At 51.2% G+C, this 14,572-nt stretch overlaps 1 protein-coding gene across 18 annotated transcripts in view; it reads right to left on the bottom strand.

Annotated features, from left to right (window-relative positions):
- The window catches only part of LOC100523747 (phospholipid-transporting ATPase IB), a 516,337-nt gene that overhangs the window by 362,556 nt on the left and 139,209 nt on the right, over positions 1 to 14,572 (bottom strand). For all 18 annotated transcript variants that reach the window (XR_014818973.1, XR_014818971.1, XR_014818972.1 and 15 more), the window contains 6 exons: positions 14,486 to 14,568; positions 11,655 to 11,704; positions 9,279 to 9,348; positions 6,956 to 7,040; positions 5,521 to 5,660; positions 4,219 to 4,357 (listed from right to left, as the gene is read on the bottom strand). Coding sequence is in view for 15 of the 18 variants with exons in the window: in XM_021065485.2 (XP_020921144.1) it covers positions 4,219 to 4,357; positions 5,521 to 5,660; positions 6,956 to 7,040; positions 9,279 to 9,348; positions 11,655 to 11,704; positions 14,486 to 14,568 (567 nt within the window). In the remaining 3 variants the exon portion in view is untranslated. The remainder of the gene's footprint in view (positions 1 to 4,218; positions 4,358 to 5,520; positions 5,661 to 6,955; positions 7,041 to 9,278; positions 9,349 to 11,654; positions 11,705 to 14,485; positions 14,569 to 14,572) is intronic.

Genomic DNA, 14,572 nt, shown 5'->3' with positions numbered 1-14,572 from the left:
TAGCACAGGAAAATCTACCGGTAGTTGGCAACAACCTATACGGGAAAAAAGAACATATACACGTATACGTATGACTGACTCACTTTGCTATCTGTCTGAAATTCATACAACACTGTAAGTCAACTACACACTACTAAAAAAATTTAAATGCATCTGACTAGTTACAGCCTTGATAAGAAATGATTAAATGGCTCTTGTCTATTAAAAAAAAATGAAATCTCCCCCAGAGATAAGCACTGTCTCCAACTGAGGTTCTCTGAGAGACGGGGCTGATGTGGAGAGAAGGTTAAGAAAAGGCTCCGCTGGATTCAGCAGGTTATGCTCCAAGGAGACCCCTCCAAATAGGATGCTGTTGCTCAAATCCCGATGTTCTGGTGCATTTCTTCCTGCGGTGACATGGGGTCTATTTTCATAAATGTATTTGAGGTCGGGGGTGGAGGGAAGGAGCAAGATGCTGGAGGAGTAAGAGGTCACGCTCACTCCTCCCGCAAACACATCAAAAAAACCACACCTACGTGTAAAACGACTCGCACACACCATCTCCTGAACGCTGGCAGAAGAACTTCAACCTCCAAGAAGGGCAAGAAACCCTTGACATAACCGGGAAGAACCAAAGAAAAAGAGAGAAAGAAAAGCAGTCAGGACAGGCCTCGCATCCCTGAGAGGGAGCCGTGAAGGAGAAAAGGAACCCACACCTTGGGACGCCGCCTAACTAGGAGATCGGCCAAGACGGAGGGACCTCAAAGTCGCCGCGAAAAGCAGCCGGACTGAGGAGGGCAAAGCAGAGTGAGAGCTGCACAGACCATCCGAACCAGCAGCCCAGACGCCACAGCCTGAGATGCTTAGGTGGGGGCTGGGTGCTGAGGCTCAGGCTCCGGAGGGCCGTCCCGGGGAGAGGACTGGGGCTGGCTGTGTGGGGACAGCCTAAGGGGCCAAGAAGCACTGCATCACGGGTGGGGGAGCAACGTGTTACAGGCTGGGGAGTGGAACACCACGGCAGAGGGAACCCAGGAGGAGGTCTGGGCCTGCAGGAGAAGCAAGGGGCCACTGCTGGGGTGGGCGAGAGGAGAAGGGCGACTGCCACAAGAATCTCTGGAGCAAGACAAGGATGCCCACGCTCACCACCTCTATTCAACACAGAACTGGAAGTCCTAGCCACAGCAATCAGACAAACAAAAGAAATAAAAGTATCCAAACTGGAAGAGAAGAGGTGAAATTGTCACTGTATGCAGATGACATGATACTACATATACCATACAAAACCCTAAGGACTCAACCCAAAAACTGCTCGAACTGATCAAGAAATTCAGCAAAGGGAGTTCCTGTCATGGCGCAGTGGAAACAAATCTGACTGGGAACCATGAGGTTGCAGCTCCGATCCCTGGCCTCACTCAGTGGGTTAAGAATCCAGCGTTGCTGTGAGCTGTGGTGTAGGCCAACGGTTGTAGCTCTGATTAGACCCCTTGCCCGGGAACCACCATATGCCACAGGCGTGGCCCTAAAAAGAAAAAAGAAAAAAAAATCAGCAAAGTAGCAGGAAATAAGATTAACATTCAGAAATCAGTTGCATTTCTATATACTAACAATGAAATATTATAAAAGGAATACAAAAAACAATATCTTTTAAAATCACACCCAAAAAAATCAAATACCTAGGAAAAAAATCTGACCAAGGAGGTGAAAGACTTATATGCCAAGAACTATAAAACATTAATCAAGGAAATTAAAGAGGATTCAAAGAAATGTAAAGTTATTCCTATGCTCCTGGGTTGGAAAAAATTAATATTGTAAAAATAGCCATACTACCCAAAGCAATCTACAGATTCAATGCAATCCCTATCAAATTACCCATGACATTTTTCACAGAACTAGAACAAACAATCCAAACATTTATATGGAACCACAAAAGACCCAGAATCGCCAAAGCAATCCTGAGAAACAAAAACCAAGCAGGAGGCATCACTCTCCCAGACTTCAAGCAATATTACAAAGCCACAGTCATCAAAACAGTGTGGTGCTGGTACCAAAACATACATACAGACCAATGGAACAGAATGGAGAACCCAGAAATAAACCCAGACACCTACGGTCAATTAATCTTTGACAAAAGAAGGAAGACCATAAAATGGGAAAAAGACAGTCTTTTTGGTAGGTGGTGCTGGGAAACCTGGACAGCTGCATGCAAAGCAATGAAATGAACACACCCTCACACCCTGCACAAAAATAAACGCACAATGGCTGAAAGACTTAAATATAAGAAAGACACCATTTAACTCCTGCAAGAGAACAGAGGCAAAACACTCTCTGACATCAACCCTATAAATGTTTTCTCAGGTCAGTCTCCTAAGGCAACAGAAATAAAAGCAAAAAATAAACCGATGGGACCTAATCAAACGGACAAGCTTTTGCACGGCAAAGGAAACCATTAAAAAAAAAGACAACTTAAGAGAATGGGAGAAAATCGTTTCAAATGATGCAACTGACAAGGGCTTAATCTCTACAATATACAAACAACTTATACAACTCAACAGCAAAAAAGCCAACAACCCAATGGAAAAATGGGCAAAAGACCTGAACAGACCTTTATCCAAAGAAGATATACAGATGGCCAACAAGCACATGAAAAAAACATTAATCAAGGAAATTAAAGAGGATTCAAAGAAATGTAAAGTTATTCCATGCTCCTGGGTTGGAAAAAATTAATACCTGACTATTAGAGAAATGCAAACCAAAACTACCATGAGATACCACCTCATACCAGTCAGAATGGCCATCATTAAACCACAAACAGCAAATGCCAGAGAGACTGGAGAAAAGGGAACCCCCCTGCACTCTTGGTGGGAATGTAAATTGGCACAACTGCTATGGAACACAGTATGGAGATATCTCAGAAAACTATACACCGAACTACCATATGACCCAGCAATCCCACTCCTGGGCACATATCCAGACAAAACTTTCCTTGAAAAGACACAAGCACTCATATGTTCACTGCAGCTCTATTCACAATAGCCAAGATATGGAAACAACCTAAATGTCCATCAACAGATGAATGGACTAAGAAGATGTGGTACATAGACACAACAGAATACTACTCAGCCATAAAAAGGAACAACATAATGCCATCTGCAGCAACATGGATAGAACTAGAGACTCTCATTCTAAGTGAAATAAGCCAGAAAGAAAAAGACAAATACCATGTGATTTCACTTATATCTGGGATCTAATATACGGCACAAACGAACCTTTCCACAGAAAAGAAACTCATGGGCTTGGACAACAGACTTGTGGTTGCCAAGGGGAAGGGGGAGGGAGTGGGATGGATTGGGAATTTGGGGTTAATAGAGGCAAACTATTGCTTTTGGAATGGATAAGCAATGAGATCCTGCTGTGCAGCACTGGAAACTCTATCTAGTCACCTATGACAGAGCAGGATAATGTGAGAAAAAAGAATGTATACATGTATGTGTGACTGGGTCACCTTGCTGTACAGCAGAAAACTGACAGAACACTGTAAACCGGCTATAATGAAAAAAAAATGATCATTACAAATATAAAATACATATGTACATATTTTTTGAAGTCCGCCTTACAAATTCTTTTTACCACACATGCACCAGAGCTTGTCACACTATGATGGTGACAGGAATAGCAGCTCATTTAAAGATAATTCGAATAACCAAAGTTAGATTTTTGTTTAAATTAGTAGTTTCCCAATTCCTTTTCAACCTTACAATGTGCTGCTTTAACACTCATGAAGTTATGTAGACTTCAATTCCCTTTCTCCCGTTTTCATCTCTGTGATGCGCAGACTCAGAAAAGCCTATCCGTCAGCAGAAATCATTAAAATGGTTAGAATAGTCTCAAGTAATGGTGCATATTTAAACTTAGGGCAAACACGCCCTGAGTGTCTTAAATTTTCTTGAAGAAAGCTAAAGCTAACGTCGACACTGTCAACTCCTGAATTCTCCAGCCTCTCTCAGTGTGGTTAACACTTTCAGGAAGGTGTCATAGCTGGACCGTCTCTAACAGGCAGAGCACGCTCACAAGAGCACCTTCATCTCAGGTCAGCAAGCCTCCCTGGGCCTCCTAAAGGCAGACTTCTACAAAATGCCGCCTGTCCGGTGCATCTGCGGAATTCTCAGGCACCCCCCAAGGACGACATTTTAAAAACATAATACAATAAGCGCATCAAGCCATTCTTTTTCAGAGCATTACCTATATTAATTGCAGTTTCTTGTTTGTCGCCTGTCAACACCCATATTTTAATTTCTGCCTTCAACAGAGTCGCTATGGTTTCTGGAACGCCTGCCTGAAGGCGATCTTCTATGGCGGTAGCTCCAAGGAGCAGTAAGTTCTAGAATGAAAAACAGCTTCAGTTAAAGATGGGCACACGCTTAAGAGCAGCATCAGGGACAAAAGCCTTAACAAAGGGCAGCCAAAATGTTCTGAGACAATTATTTCCTCTACGCGAAACCTCTGTTCGCAGGCAACTGATGAGAGCCACACAGAGGGCATTTCAAAACCATCCAAGATGCTAGAACCCCTCTGCCCACACAGGCCGGCACCTGCCATCTCCTTCTGGGTACCAGGCGCATGTGAAGAGAAACCACCTGGCAGCAGAGCAGGTGGGCAAGTCGTCCTGCAGGTACTGAACCCTCCCCTCCCTCCACTGCTGAGTCAAGGACCTGGTACAGGTGACACATGAGAAAACCTGACTCAGTGATGAGCAAAGCCAGGTATCTCCCGAGTGTCCATCGCTGGCCGGGGGCCGCTGCGGCATCGTGCCTACTTCATTGCTTTGTTCTGATTCTCCAAGTAATTCTGGGTTGTGTCCAGGGAAGCAGGGCCAATGAACAGCTGAATTTAGTTCCACCCCAACGCCATTAAAATGATGAACAAGTGAACATACAACTGAATATTAAAAAGCAAAGCAGAATTTTAAAAAGTAATAATAAGGGAATGAAAAAAGCAAGACAGCAATGACTTTGGAGCTATAAAAACTGGAAAATGGATGGACCGCTGTTTTCCAACATGAAACACAGAAAGTTGAAACCCAGCTCCCAGGGGCATATGGGGATCTACCCGTGGGAAGCCACCTCATGTCCTGGGTGATGACACGGAAACAGAATCCACGGAGGCAATGGGGGACAGCCATGGCAACGCTCCAACGCCATAGGACAGTAAGCGTGAAAATATTCTGGAAAGACAATGGCCTCGGGGGACCCCAGAGGGTCAGCTAAGCCCTTCAGCCTCGTCTTCAGCAAACCCAGAAAGTCGCTGGTGCTGTCTGTCACCTGAAGCTTCTTAAGATGTTAACGCTTGACTGAGGGTGGCTGGACCTTTCCGAGAGCGAGCCCATTAAAAACCAAGGGTCTTCGAAGCAAAGAAAGACGCGATGCAGAGCTTCGGGTTAGCTAAGCTCCTCACGCGATGAGACAACGTCACGACAGAGCAAAAGGGTCCCTGTGCCACAGCTCTGCTCTGCAGCCCCTCCCTGGGGTCTCCACGGGCAGTTACCTTCTCGATCAGCTCGTAACAATCTTCCAGCCGCTGCGTCCTGTCTTTCAATAAGGTGCTGGCTTCGTGGTAGACTTTGAGCCACTCCTCGTAATCTCTCTCGGAGAGGTCGGCGTAAGCCACACACAGAGTCCGCAGGCCTGCAAGACAGCCCGCGTCTCCCTGCGATGCCACGGGGGGCTGGCAGGAAGGATGGCACCTCCCCCACCCCCCGCCAGGGGACGCCACGGGGCCCCACGTCGAACCGGCTCGTGCAAGGAAACAGCATTGGCTTGGGAGGTCGCGCTGAGTCCACCTTCGCGCCTTCAGAAAGGGACTTGAAAAGCAGCTTGTGGTCACACAAACCGCCTCTTCTCGAGATGCGGGGCCGTGCAGGACAAGCCAGGAATGAGTACCCCACAGCAGAGAAGGACAGGAGCCGTAGGGCACCCACGGGCACACGAGAGGGGACCAGCCAGGAGGGGAGGCAGGAAGTGCAATTCACGACGGCAGTCAAGGCCCCGCGAGCCAGCACGTGAGAGACACAGCTGTGTGCCTCTGTGTCTGTGTGTGTGTACCTGTGTCTGCATGTGTGTTCCTGTGCGCATGGGTGAATGTGTGTGTCCCTGTGTGCATATGGACGTGGGTACATGTGGCCACAGGAGCTCTGGGAGGCGAGGGAGCCGCGTCACCTCTCCAGCAGGGCCCCCCTCTCATGGCACCCACGTGCAGGGGGGCCTGACATCCGAGGTGCGGAGGCCTTCAGAGAACACCTCCCTCTCCTGCTCTGGGCTCAGCGAATCATTCTTTCTTTTTTGCCCCCCTGTCTTTTTAGGGCCGCACCTGCAGCATATGGAGGTTCCCAGGCTAGGGGTCGAATCGGAGCTGCATCTGCCGGCCTATGCCACAGACACAAGATCCGAGCCGTGTCTGCAACCTACACCACAGCTCGTGGCAATGCCAGATCCTTAACCCGCTGATCAAGGCCAGGGATCAAAGCTGCGTCCTCACAGATACTAGTTGGGTTTGTTCACACTGTGCCACAACAGGAACTCCCTGGGTTCAGTGAATCCTTCTGGCCTTAAGTCAAGGGGAAGCCAGTGTCACCAGGATACTGAGAGAGGGGCTGAGAAGCCATGAGGTGAGTTTCCCCAGAAAGAACTAGAAGACAGTTCTGCCAGCATCCTGGGTGGGGCAGCCACTTCCCCCGCACACCCAGTTAACAGTGAGCGGGGGTCATGTTTAGGTAACAGTCACGGTCAGCCTGCAGCCCTGCCTCTTGTCACCAACACAGAAGGTCAAGGGTGGGGACGCGTTGGCGCTAGAAAAGGACGCACCTGTGAGGCAAGTGAAGCACTGCACAAAAATGACAGGTCTCTTCCAAGCATCACGGCTCACCAAGCGCCCCTTGCAAACAACCCCAACGGCAGAAATAACAGCCCTAAACCCCGCCTACCTTCCGTGGCAAAATACTCCAGGTGGCAGAGGGTCTCCTCCATGTATTTTGAATCTTTCGAGAGTCTCTCGAAAATCACATTATCCTGCAAAAGAAGGAAACACCGTGAGCCGCGGGGCCCGAGGTCCACGGACCTTCCAGGCGGTGGGGTGACCCAGCCCTGTTTCTGGGGTGTTGATCCACAGAGCATCTGGGTGGACGAGGGGAGATACAGTTCTTGGCCAGATTCAGTCACGAGCTTTGGCGAACTGGGTGCGGATCCGTGTCCAGACAAACGTGCCGGGAGAACCCAGGGTCAGGATACCCACTGGGGACATGTCAGCCCATGGTTGTCACCTGCATCTGCAGAGCTCGCACCAGAGTTTAGGAGCTTCTGCAGAAGTGGGCAGCGTAAAACCACCACCCCAAACTGCCCAGGTGTCCCTTCCTGCCACTGCAGGAGCCCCACCACCACCACCGCCCTGGGAGACACAACCCACCCCCAGGGAACCGGCTCAGCTGGGAACACGCAGTGTGGACGGCTTATCACTCAGCGACTATTTTCAAGAGCCACAAGCAGGGCTGGGGGCCTGCAGCCCAGAGACCATGCATCAGATATGCTACAAACTGCATGACAGGTTTAGGCTGCCCTAATTTTTTAAGAAATCTAGTTTGATTTGGGGGAAGCAGGTTTGAGGAGCATAAAGCCCTATTAAAAACAAAATGCACCTGTGTAGCACTGCCAGGCAGTGGCTGCCCCCTTCCTCTGCACCCCGCCCCAAGCCCTCCTCCACCTGCTGTGGCTCTTAGGGCACAGCGGCAAATCAACAAACACGACATGAAGAGAGAGCATCACGTGAGAACGCACTCTAGGCGACCTTGATGGGACCAGATAGAATGCCTTGGGAATTCACACACGTTACCCACTTTTTTTTTTTTTTTTTTACTTTTATGGCCACACCCGTGGCATCTGGAAGTTCCCAGACCAGGCGCTGAACCCGCGCCTCTGCAGGGACACGAGTCGCTGCCATTGGGATTTTTAACCCACTGCACCACAGTGGCAGCACCCAGATTTCTCACTTGTTTAAAGCTCTGGTCACAATGTACGCAAATACGTCTTCCCACAAGTGGTAAAGGGAAGATTTTAACAAATCCTTGATGCTAGTGTCACTTCCCGGTCTCAGCACCGTCTCATAAGACGAGCGTAATACCTCCTTCCCTAACACACGGGACCATGACGTGGCAGAACGTGGCCTTGCAGGCCAGGCCCACAAGCAACAGCATCTTTCCTTAAAGACAGTACTTTCTTTTTCCTTTTTTTTTTTTTTTTTTTAAAGCCCCACCAACAGTATATGGAGGTTCCCAGGCAAGGGGTCGAATCGGAGCTGCAGCTGTCGGCCTCCACCACAGCCACAGAGATGCCAGATCCGAGCCATGTCTGCGACCTACACCACCGCTCACGGCAAGGCCGGATCCTTAACCCACTGAGAGAGGCCAGGGATTGAACCCACAACCTCATAGAGACTATGTCGGGTCCTCGACCTGCTATGTTGGGTTCTTAACCCACTGAGCCGTAACGGGAACTCCTAAAGACAGTAGGTTTACATCCAATCACCAGGAGACAGAAGAAATGACCAAAGGAAGCAGTAATAACGGACCCCAAGTGGGCATGACCTCAAACCTGTCACACAGCCTCTGTAGTGAATAAAAACTAAACCACAAACGTTGAGAAGAACAGCTGCTAGGGGAAAAAAATACGTATCAGAGTGCTCAGAAGACCACAGGTCTGTGCAAGTGACCGCAGCTTCCGAAGTCACAATGCAAGGTGTTAAAATGGGCATCAGGGAGTTTCCGTCGTGGCGCAGCGGAAACGAATCCGACTAGGAACCAAGAGGTTGCGGGTTCGATCCCTGGCCTCGCCCAGTGTGTTAAGGATCCGGCGTTGCCGTGAGCTGTGGTGCAGGTCACAGACACGGCTTGGGTCCCGCGTGGCTGTGGTTCTGGTGTAGGCCGGTGGCTACAGCTCCCATTAGACCCCTAGCCTGGGAACCTCCACGTGCCGTGGGTGCGGCCCTAGAAGGACAAAAAGAAAACAAAACAAAACAAAAAAAAAGGGAAAAAATGGGGATCAGGACACAGGCAGCCACTGCTTCAGAAAGCCACCGTGAGGTACGAGCAGCTTCCCACGGGCCGGCCTGGCCACGCTGGCCTGAAGCCCCCCATCCCCGGGGCCTTTAGTCCCAAGTCGGCTTCAGGTCTCCCCGCCCTGGGCCGCCGCGGGCGATGCTGAAGCCGCGAGCGGGAAGCGGCGGGGCCCGGCCCGCAGACCCCAGCCGGTACTCACAGCCCCTTTGCAGTAGAGCCGCAGCTGCCCCGAAGGTGTCCTTGCGATGACAGACATTCGCTTCCTGTCGCTGCAACAAGAGTGAGAACAAGGACAGGACACGGTCGTGGGTCTGTTTCAGAGAATCGCATCCTATGATGGAACTCAAACACCCCAAAAGGCCGCAGCCGCCCCCAAATGACCGAGCCCCCTTCTTCCCCGCTCTCTCCTCAAAGTCGGACCTTGTCCCTCCCGCCCTTCCACTTACACACGATGCGCCTAAACCTGGTCCTCTTCCTGCCCTGGAAACTCACCAGCGCCGCTCAAGATGGGGAGAGACAGACGTGGGCACGAGCATCTACGCTGGGCAACTGCCCTCTGACGATGCCCTGTCCAGGTCTTTGAGGCCCCAGCTCAAAAATATTCAGTCACGTGCCCAGAAAGCAGCAAAGGGCAAGAGTGAGAACCCACGTCCCTCAGAAGCATCTCCTGCTGTCTTTTTCGACTGGAGCGGCAAGAAGTGACCAACGCCGAGAACACGGCTGATGGAGCCCTGGGGTCACGTGACGGCTCCCCCTGCCCCGAAGTGGTGCCCCTCCTGCCACCTCTTTCATCAGGACCACCCTCTCTCACCGAGGCCTCTTCTCACCCACCTCCAGCCACCTCTGCAGCCTCGCCTCGGCCCCCAGGAGCCCTCCACACCGAGGCCTCAGCGGATGCCCCACACCTGTTCCCATCCTTTGCAGCCAACACGCATCCCTGTGATGCTGGGCCCCCGGCCGGGGGCCTCCATGGACCCCGTCCCCTGCTCCGGCTCTGGGTGAATCCCCGTATCCTAGCTCACACCACCGGTCTGACCTGGACCCGAGCTGTCTCCCAGCTGCCTGGCAGCCAGGGGCTCTCAGCAGGGCTCTTTCCCCGCCTCTCGGGTTCTGAAGGAGTTAAGCTGGTGGCCGCCAAGGGCTTCAAAGGGGTGCTGACAGGCCAGAGTGCCTCTGGACCAAGACAAGTCAGCCAAAAAGAAACAGAAGCACCTCTACGACCACGGATGATCTCCCCTAAATTTTTAAAAAATACACCCTCACGTCTTCATCCACAGGCACCTGTCCCTAACGCCCTTTCTCTCCAGTCGCGGCCGGTCCCAGAGGCCGCCGCACAGCAGCACGGTTTCCAGGACGACAAGAGGAGGCACAGCAAGTCTGGAAAGATGACCAGGGCATCCCTCACTGCCACACACAGGCACCCCACCCCTACGTGCCCCCAGCTGTGACCCGCCGCCTCCTTCTCCCACGGAATGCCCAACCCAGGGCTCCCGACCCGCCCAAGGTCAAGTCTGTGGTCCTAAAACCAGAGACTGGGGCTGGAAGCGGTGCCTACAAGGTAAAAACACTGACCTTGTCACACGGCTCATGGCTCAGTCAGCCAACTATCTGGGCATCGTTTAACGAAGGGTAGGGAAAGACCTCATTTGAAACAACAGGAAGGAGTTCCCGTCGTGGCGCAGCGGAAGCGAATCCGACTGGGAACCGTGAGGTTGCGGGTTTGATCCCTGGCAGTGGGTTAAGGATCTGGTGTTGCCGTGAGCTGTGGTGTAGGTCACAGACTCAGCTCGGATCTGGCGTGGCTGTGGCTATGGTGGAGGCCGGCAGCTGTAGCTCCGATTGGACCCCTAGCCTGGAACCTCCATGTGCCGCGGGTGCAGCCCTAAGAAAAAGCAAAAAAATAAAAATAAATGACAGGAAAAGAAGCTTTCGAGATAGCCCAGAAGCTCGCTCTCCTAGTCACAGCTCAACGGTAAGAGGGAGGAACAACAAAATCTTGAGAGAAGTTGGGTTTACGACAAATTAGGAATGGCCTAGGGAAGCAGACCATCCAAAAAGTTTGATCTGAAATTCAATGAAGCTCACTGGAGAAGCAAGAGTCTGAGTGTGTTCAAAAGAGGCCAGCGGGGTGAACTGCTCGGATCTGCCCGCATTCGTCGGTTTCCCGGGTCTCGTGTGCAGATGGGGCACAAGGGAGACTCGTGCGGCCCGGGAAACCCACAGAAATAGTGCCCTCATCCCAGCCTGCCAACGACCCAGATGTGTCTGCAGCTGCTGACGCAAGAGCACCAGGTTCTGGAAAGCTAAAGAAAAGAAGGTTATAGAAGCAGAACGTCTCGTTTTTAAAAAGAAAGGAGGTGACCCAGTTCGCTTTCTTTCATGAAAGGCAGAGATTCCAGAGAGCAGAGGCTTCCAGAGCTGTATTTACTGCAGTTAATGCGCAAGTACCGTATTTAATTTACCCTATCCTCACGTCAACGCTCTGATGAAGCTGATGAGTGTGTGCGTGTGAAATAAAATAGTCAGAGATACTGAGGATTTCATTTCATTTCAAGCGCATAAAAAAGAAACATACCTAGAAAATTCCAGGACATTAAGGATTCCAAACGTCTGCTCCTGTCCCATCTAGACGAAGAAAAACAGGCTCTTACCTCAAGGGCAGAGTAGGAAACCCTCAAAACGCCCGCCCCCCAGTCACACACCCCTCCCCTCCCCTCCCTCCATCCATCCCCTCCAGACGCCTTTCCACTCGTGCTGCTTTCTCCCAGTCTGTCTGCTGGGGTCACAGCGCCCCCTTCTGGTAGAAGTGTCTCATTTTCCTCCCACAGGCGTGGCTGTCACTTCCAAGACACACAAATAAAAGACACAAGCTACACAGGTCCATCGGAAACCTGGGGCCAGGTACACTTCCTACTCTAGAACCTTACATGTCAGAGAAGTGTATGCACACACCAGGGTTCCGGGACAGTGCCTGGAACATGCCACGGAGACCTTCTGCAGACTTAAGAGTCTTCAGAGCAAGTGAGATTCATACAGACCCAGAGGGGCCCCACGGCAGTTCCCGTTAGGTTTTGCCACCACATATCCACGCCCCAAATTTAGGGGGGAAAATGAAGAATTCAAAACCTTCTGAATTTTGTACTTAGAAGGAAGCAATTATAAACATGTTCAGGGGAGTTCCCGTCATGGCTCAACGGAAACAAATCTGACTCGTATCCATGAGGACACAGGTTCGATTCCTGGCCTCGCTCAGTGGGTTAAGGATCTGGCATTGCCGTGAGCTGTGGTGTAGGTCACAGACACGGCTCGGGTCTGCCATTGCTGTGGCTGTGGTGTAGGCTGGCAGCTGCAGCTCCAATTGGACCCCTAGCCTGGGAACCTCTATATGCTGCAGGTGCGGCCCTAAAAAGACAAAAAGAAAAAAATCAATCATGAAATAAATGATTGTGTTTGATTTTAGGGTAATCAATTGTCTCTTTTCTTTGGGTTCAAAATTGGAACTTTGATTTTTCCATTTTCTTCCAGAAGATTCCTGATTATGTGTGCACAGTTTTCAAGCTTTTCGACCTCATCTGCCCTTGCCCCAGTGCAGCACAACACAAAGAGTGTGGGCCTTGGGGTTAACAGACAGGAGTTAGAATCAGTTCTGCCACTGGCAGCACTTGGCCCGGGACGGACAGAGGCAGTAAAGGATCACGCAGACGCCAAGCACGTGGCTGACGCCCACGGCAGCACGGGGTGACCATCACTGTCCCAAGAGCCAACTCCCTTGGCACGGATGTTACGTCAACCTCCTCAGGGCCCCCCGTGCCCTGAAGGATCACCAGCAAGGCCACTTCTTGCAAAGGGCGGGCCACGCACTGGGGGATGTGAGTCCTGAGGATTCCCCGGGGCGAGCAGCGGAACAGGATTGTTTTAAGTTACGGTTCTTTATAAAGCTTAGCTAATCGCGTGGTGCTTTTGACTCCCACACCCCTCCTGATCCCCAGGGCCACAAGGCAGAGGGACACAGCAGCATCCACAGAACTGAAATCCTGCCGTGAAGGCTCGAGGCTCCGCGAGTTAATGGCAAAGACGAGGTGAGAAGCTTCTAGGAAGGAAACTACATGCAGTCAGCACACTGTCCCAACTTTTAGGGATTGGACACTTCCCTAAGCAAAACTCCCTGTGTGGCTGAAATAAAGTAGAAATAAGCATGATCTGATCTCTCCTCCATTAAAAAAAAAAAAAAGAAGGAGTTCCCGTCGTGGCGCAGTGGTTAACGAATCCGACTAGGAACCATGAGGTTGCAGGTTTGATCCCTGGCCTCGCTCAGTGGGTTAACGATCTGGGGCGTTGCCGTGAGTTGTGGTGTAGGTTGCAGACGCAGCTCAGATCCCGAGTTGCTGTGGCTCTGGCGTAGGCCGGTGGCTACAGCTCTGATTCAACCCCTAGCCTGGGAACCTCCATATGCCACGGGAGTGGCCCAAGAAATAGCAAAAAAGACAAAAAAAAAAAAAAAAAAAAAGAAGAAGTTGAGAATGCCAAGAAACAGGCACCATGTCTTCAGAATGGTATTTTAGAAGCTCTGCACACGGACAGGTGCCACATCAGGAAGAGAATTGCGTTACTACAGAAGATAGACGTGAACTTCAAATGCAGTCGAGAGATGGAGGGATCTAAGGATGCAGAAAGCCAAAGCTACAGAAATCCATACAGCCTCCCCACATCCAGGGGGGAGAACAGCAGAGGGGTGGGGAGCAGGTGCCGACTGGCCCGCGGGCCCTCATCTAGCGGACGGACCGTGAGCGCGGCCACCTGACTGCTTCATCACAAACACACCTGTGACCCTGGTGCCATCCCGATGGGCCCCCTTTGATCTAATTCCTGACTTGAACTTCTTATCATCAAATCTCTCCCTCTGGCTCCTAGAGAGCGATACTCAGGGGAGAAAAAAAATCATCAAATAAACCCTTGATTTCAGGGTTGGGGGGATCCACATAAATAAAAAAGATCCTAAGTGCCAACCCCCCCCCACCCCCGTTCTGGCAGCCACGGCAGGAGCGGGAGACTGAGGCTTCTGGAGACAGACAGGGGGCTGTGGGTTACTGCCAACAACTACAGCATGAGGGGCCAGCTTTGTAAGCTCTTCACGGCACATCCCTCCACCACACCCGTGCAGGGACCACCACGGGAAGCCCCTTTCAAGGGAGAGAGACGGTGACCACGCAAAAGCAGCACCCCACCCTGAGCTCAGAGAACCACGTAACGTCAACCATTCTCAACAGGTCTAGCTTCTCAGAGGAAACAACAAACCACAACAAACACGCAGCTCTCCTATGTACCCAAGACACACTATTTCAAACATGCAGCCTTCCCCAAAGCCAGTGCCCGACAGTACCGGCCGTGCCCAGGGTTGTCACTTACGGCCTCGATGATGACAGAGTAGGGCGTCCTGGCCGTGAAGACAAAGCCCAGCTTTCGAGCCCCTTTCACCAAAGCAGCTTCGTCTGT

Source organism: Sus scrofa, chromosome 11 (genome assembly GCF_054392235.1).
Source record: "Sus scrofa isolate SSC_HxYL_T2T_F1_AM1 chromosome 11, Sscrofa_HxYL_maternal_Yorkshire_Landrace_v2.0, whole genome shotgun sequence".
In the NCBI taxonomy this organism is placed as follows: domain Eukaryota; kingdom Metazoa; phylum Chordata; class Mammalia; order Artiodactyla; family Suidae; genus Sus; species Sus scrofa.
This window is presented reverse-complemented; position numbering and strand designations above follow the sequence as displayed.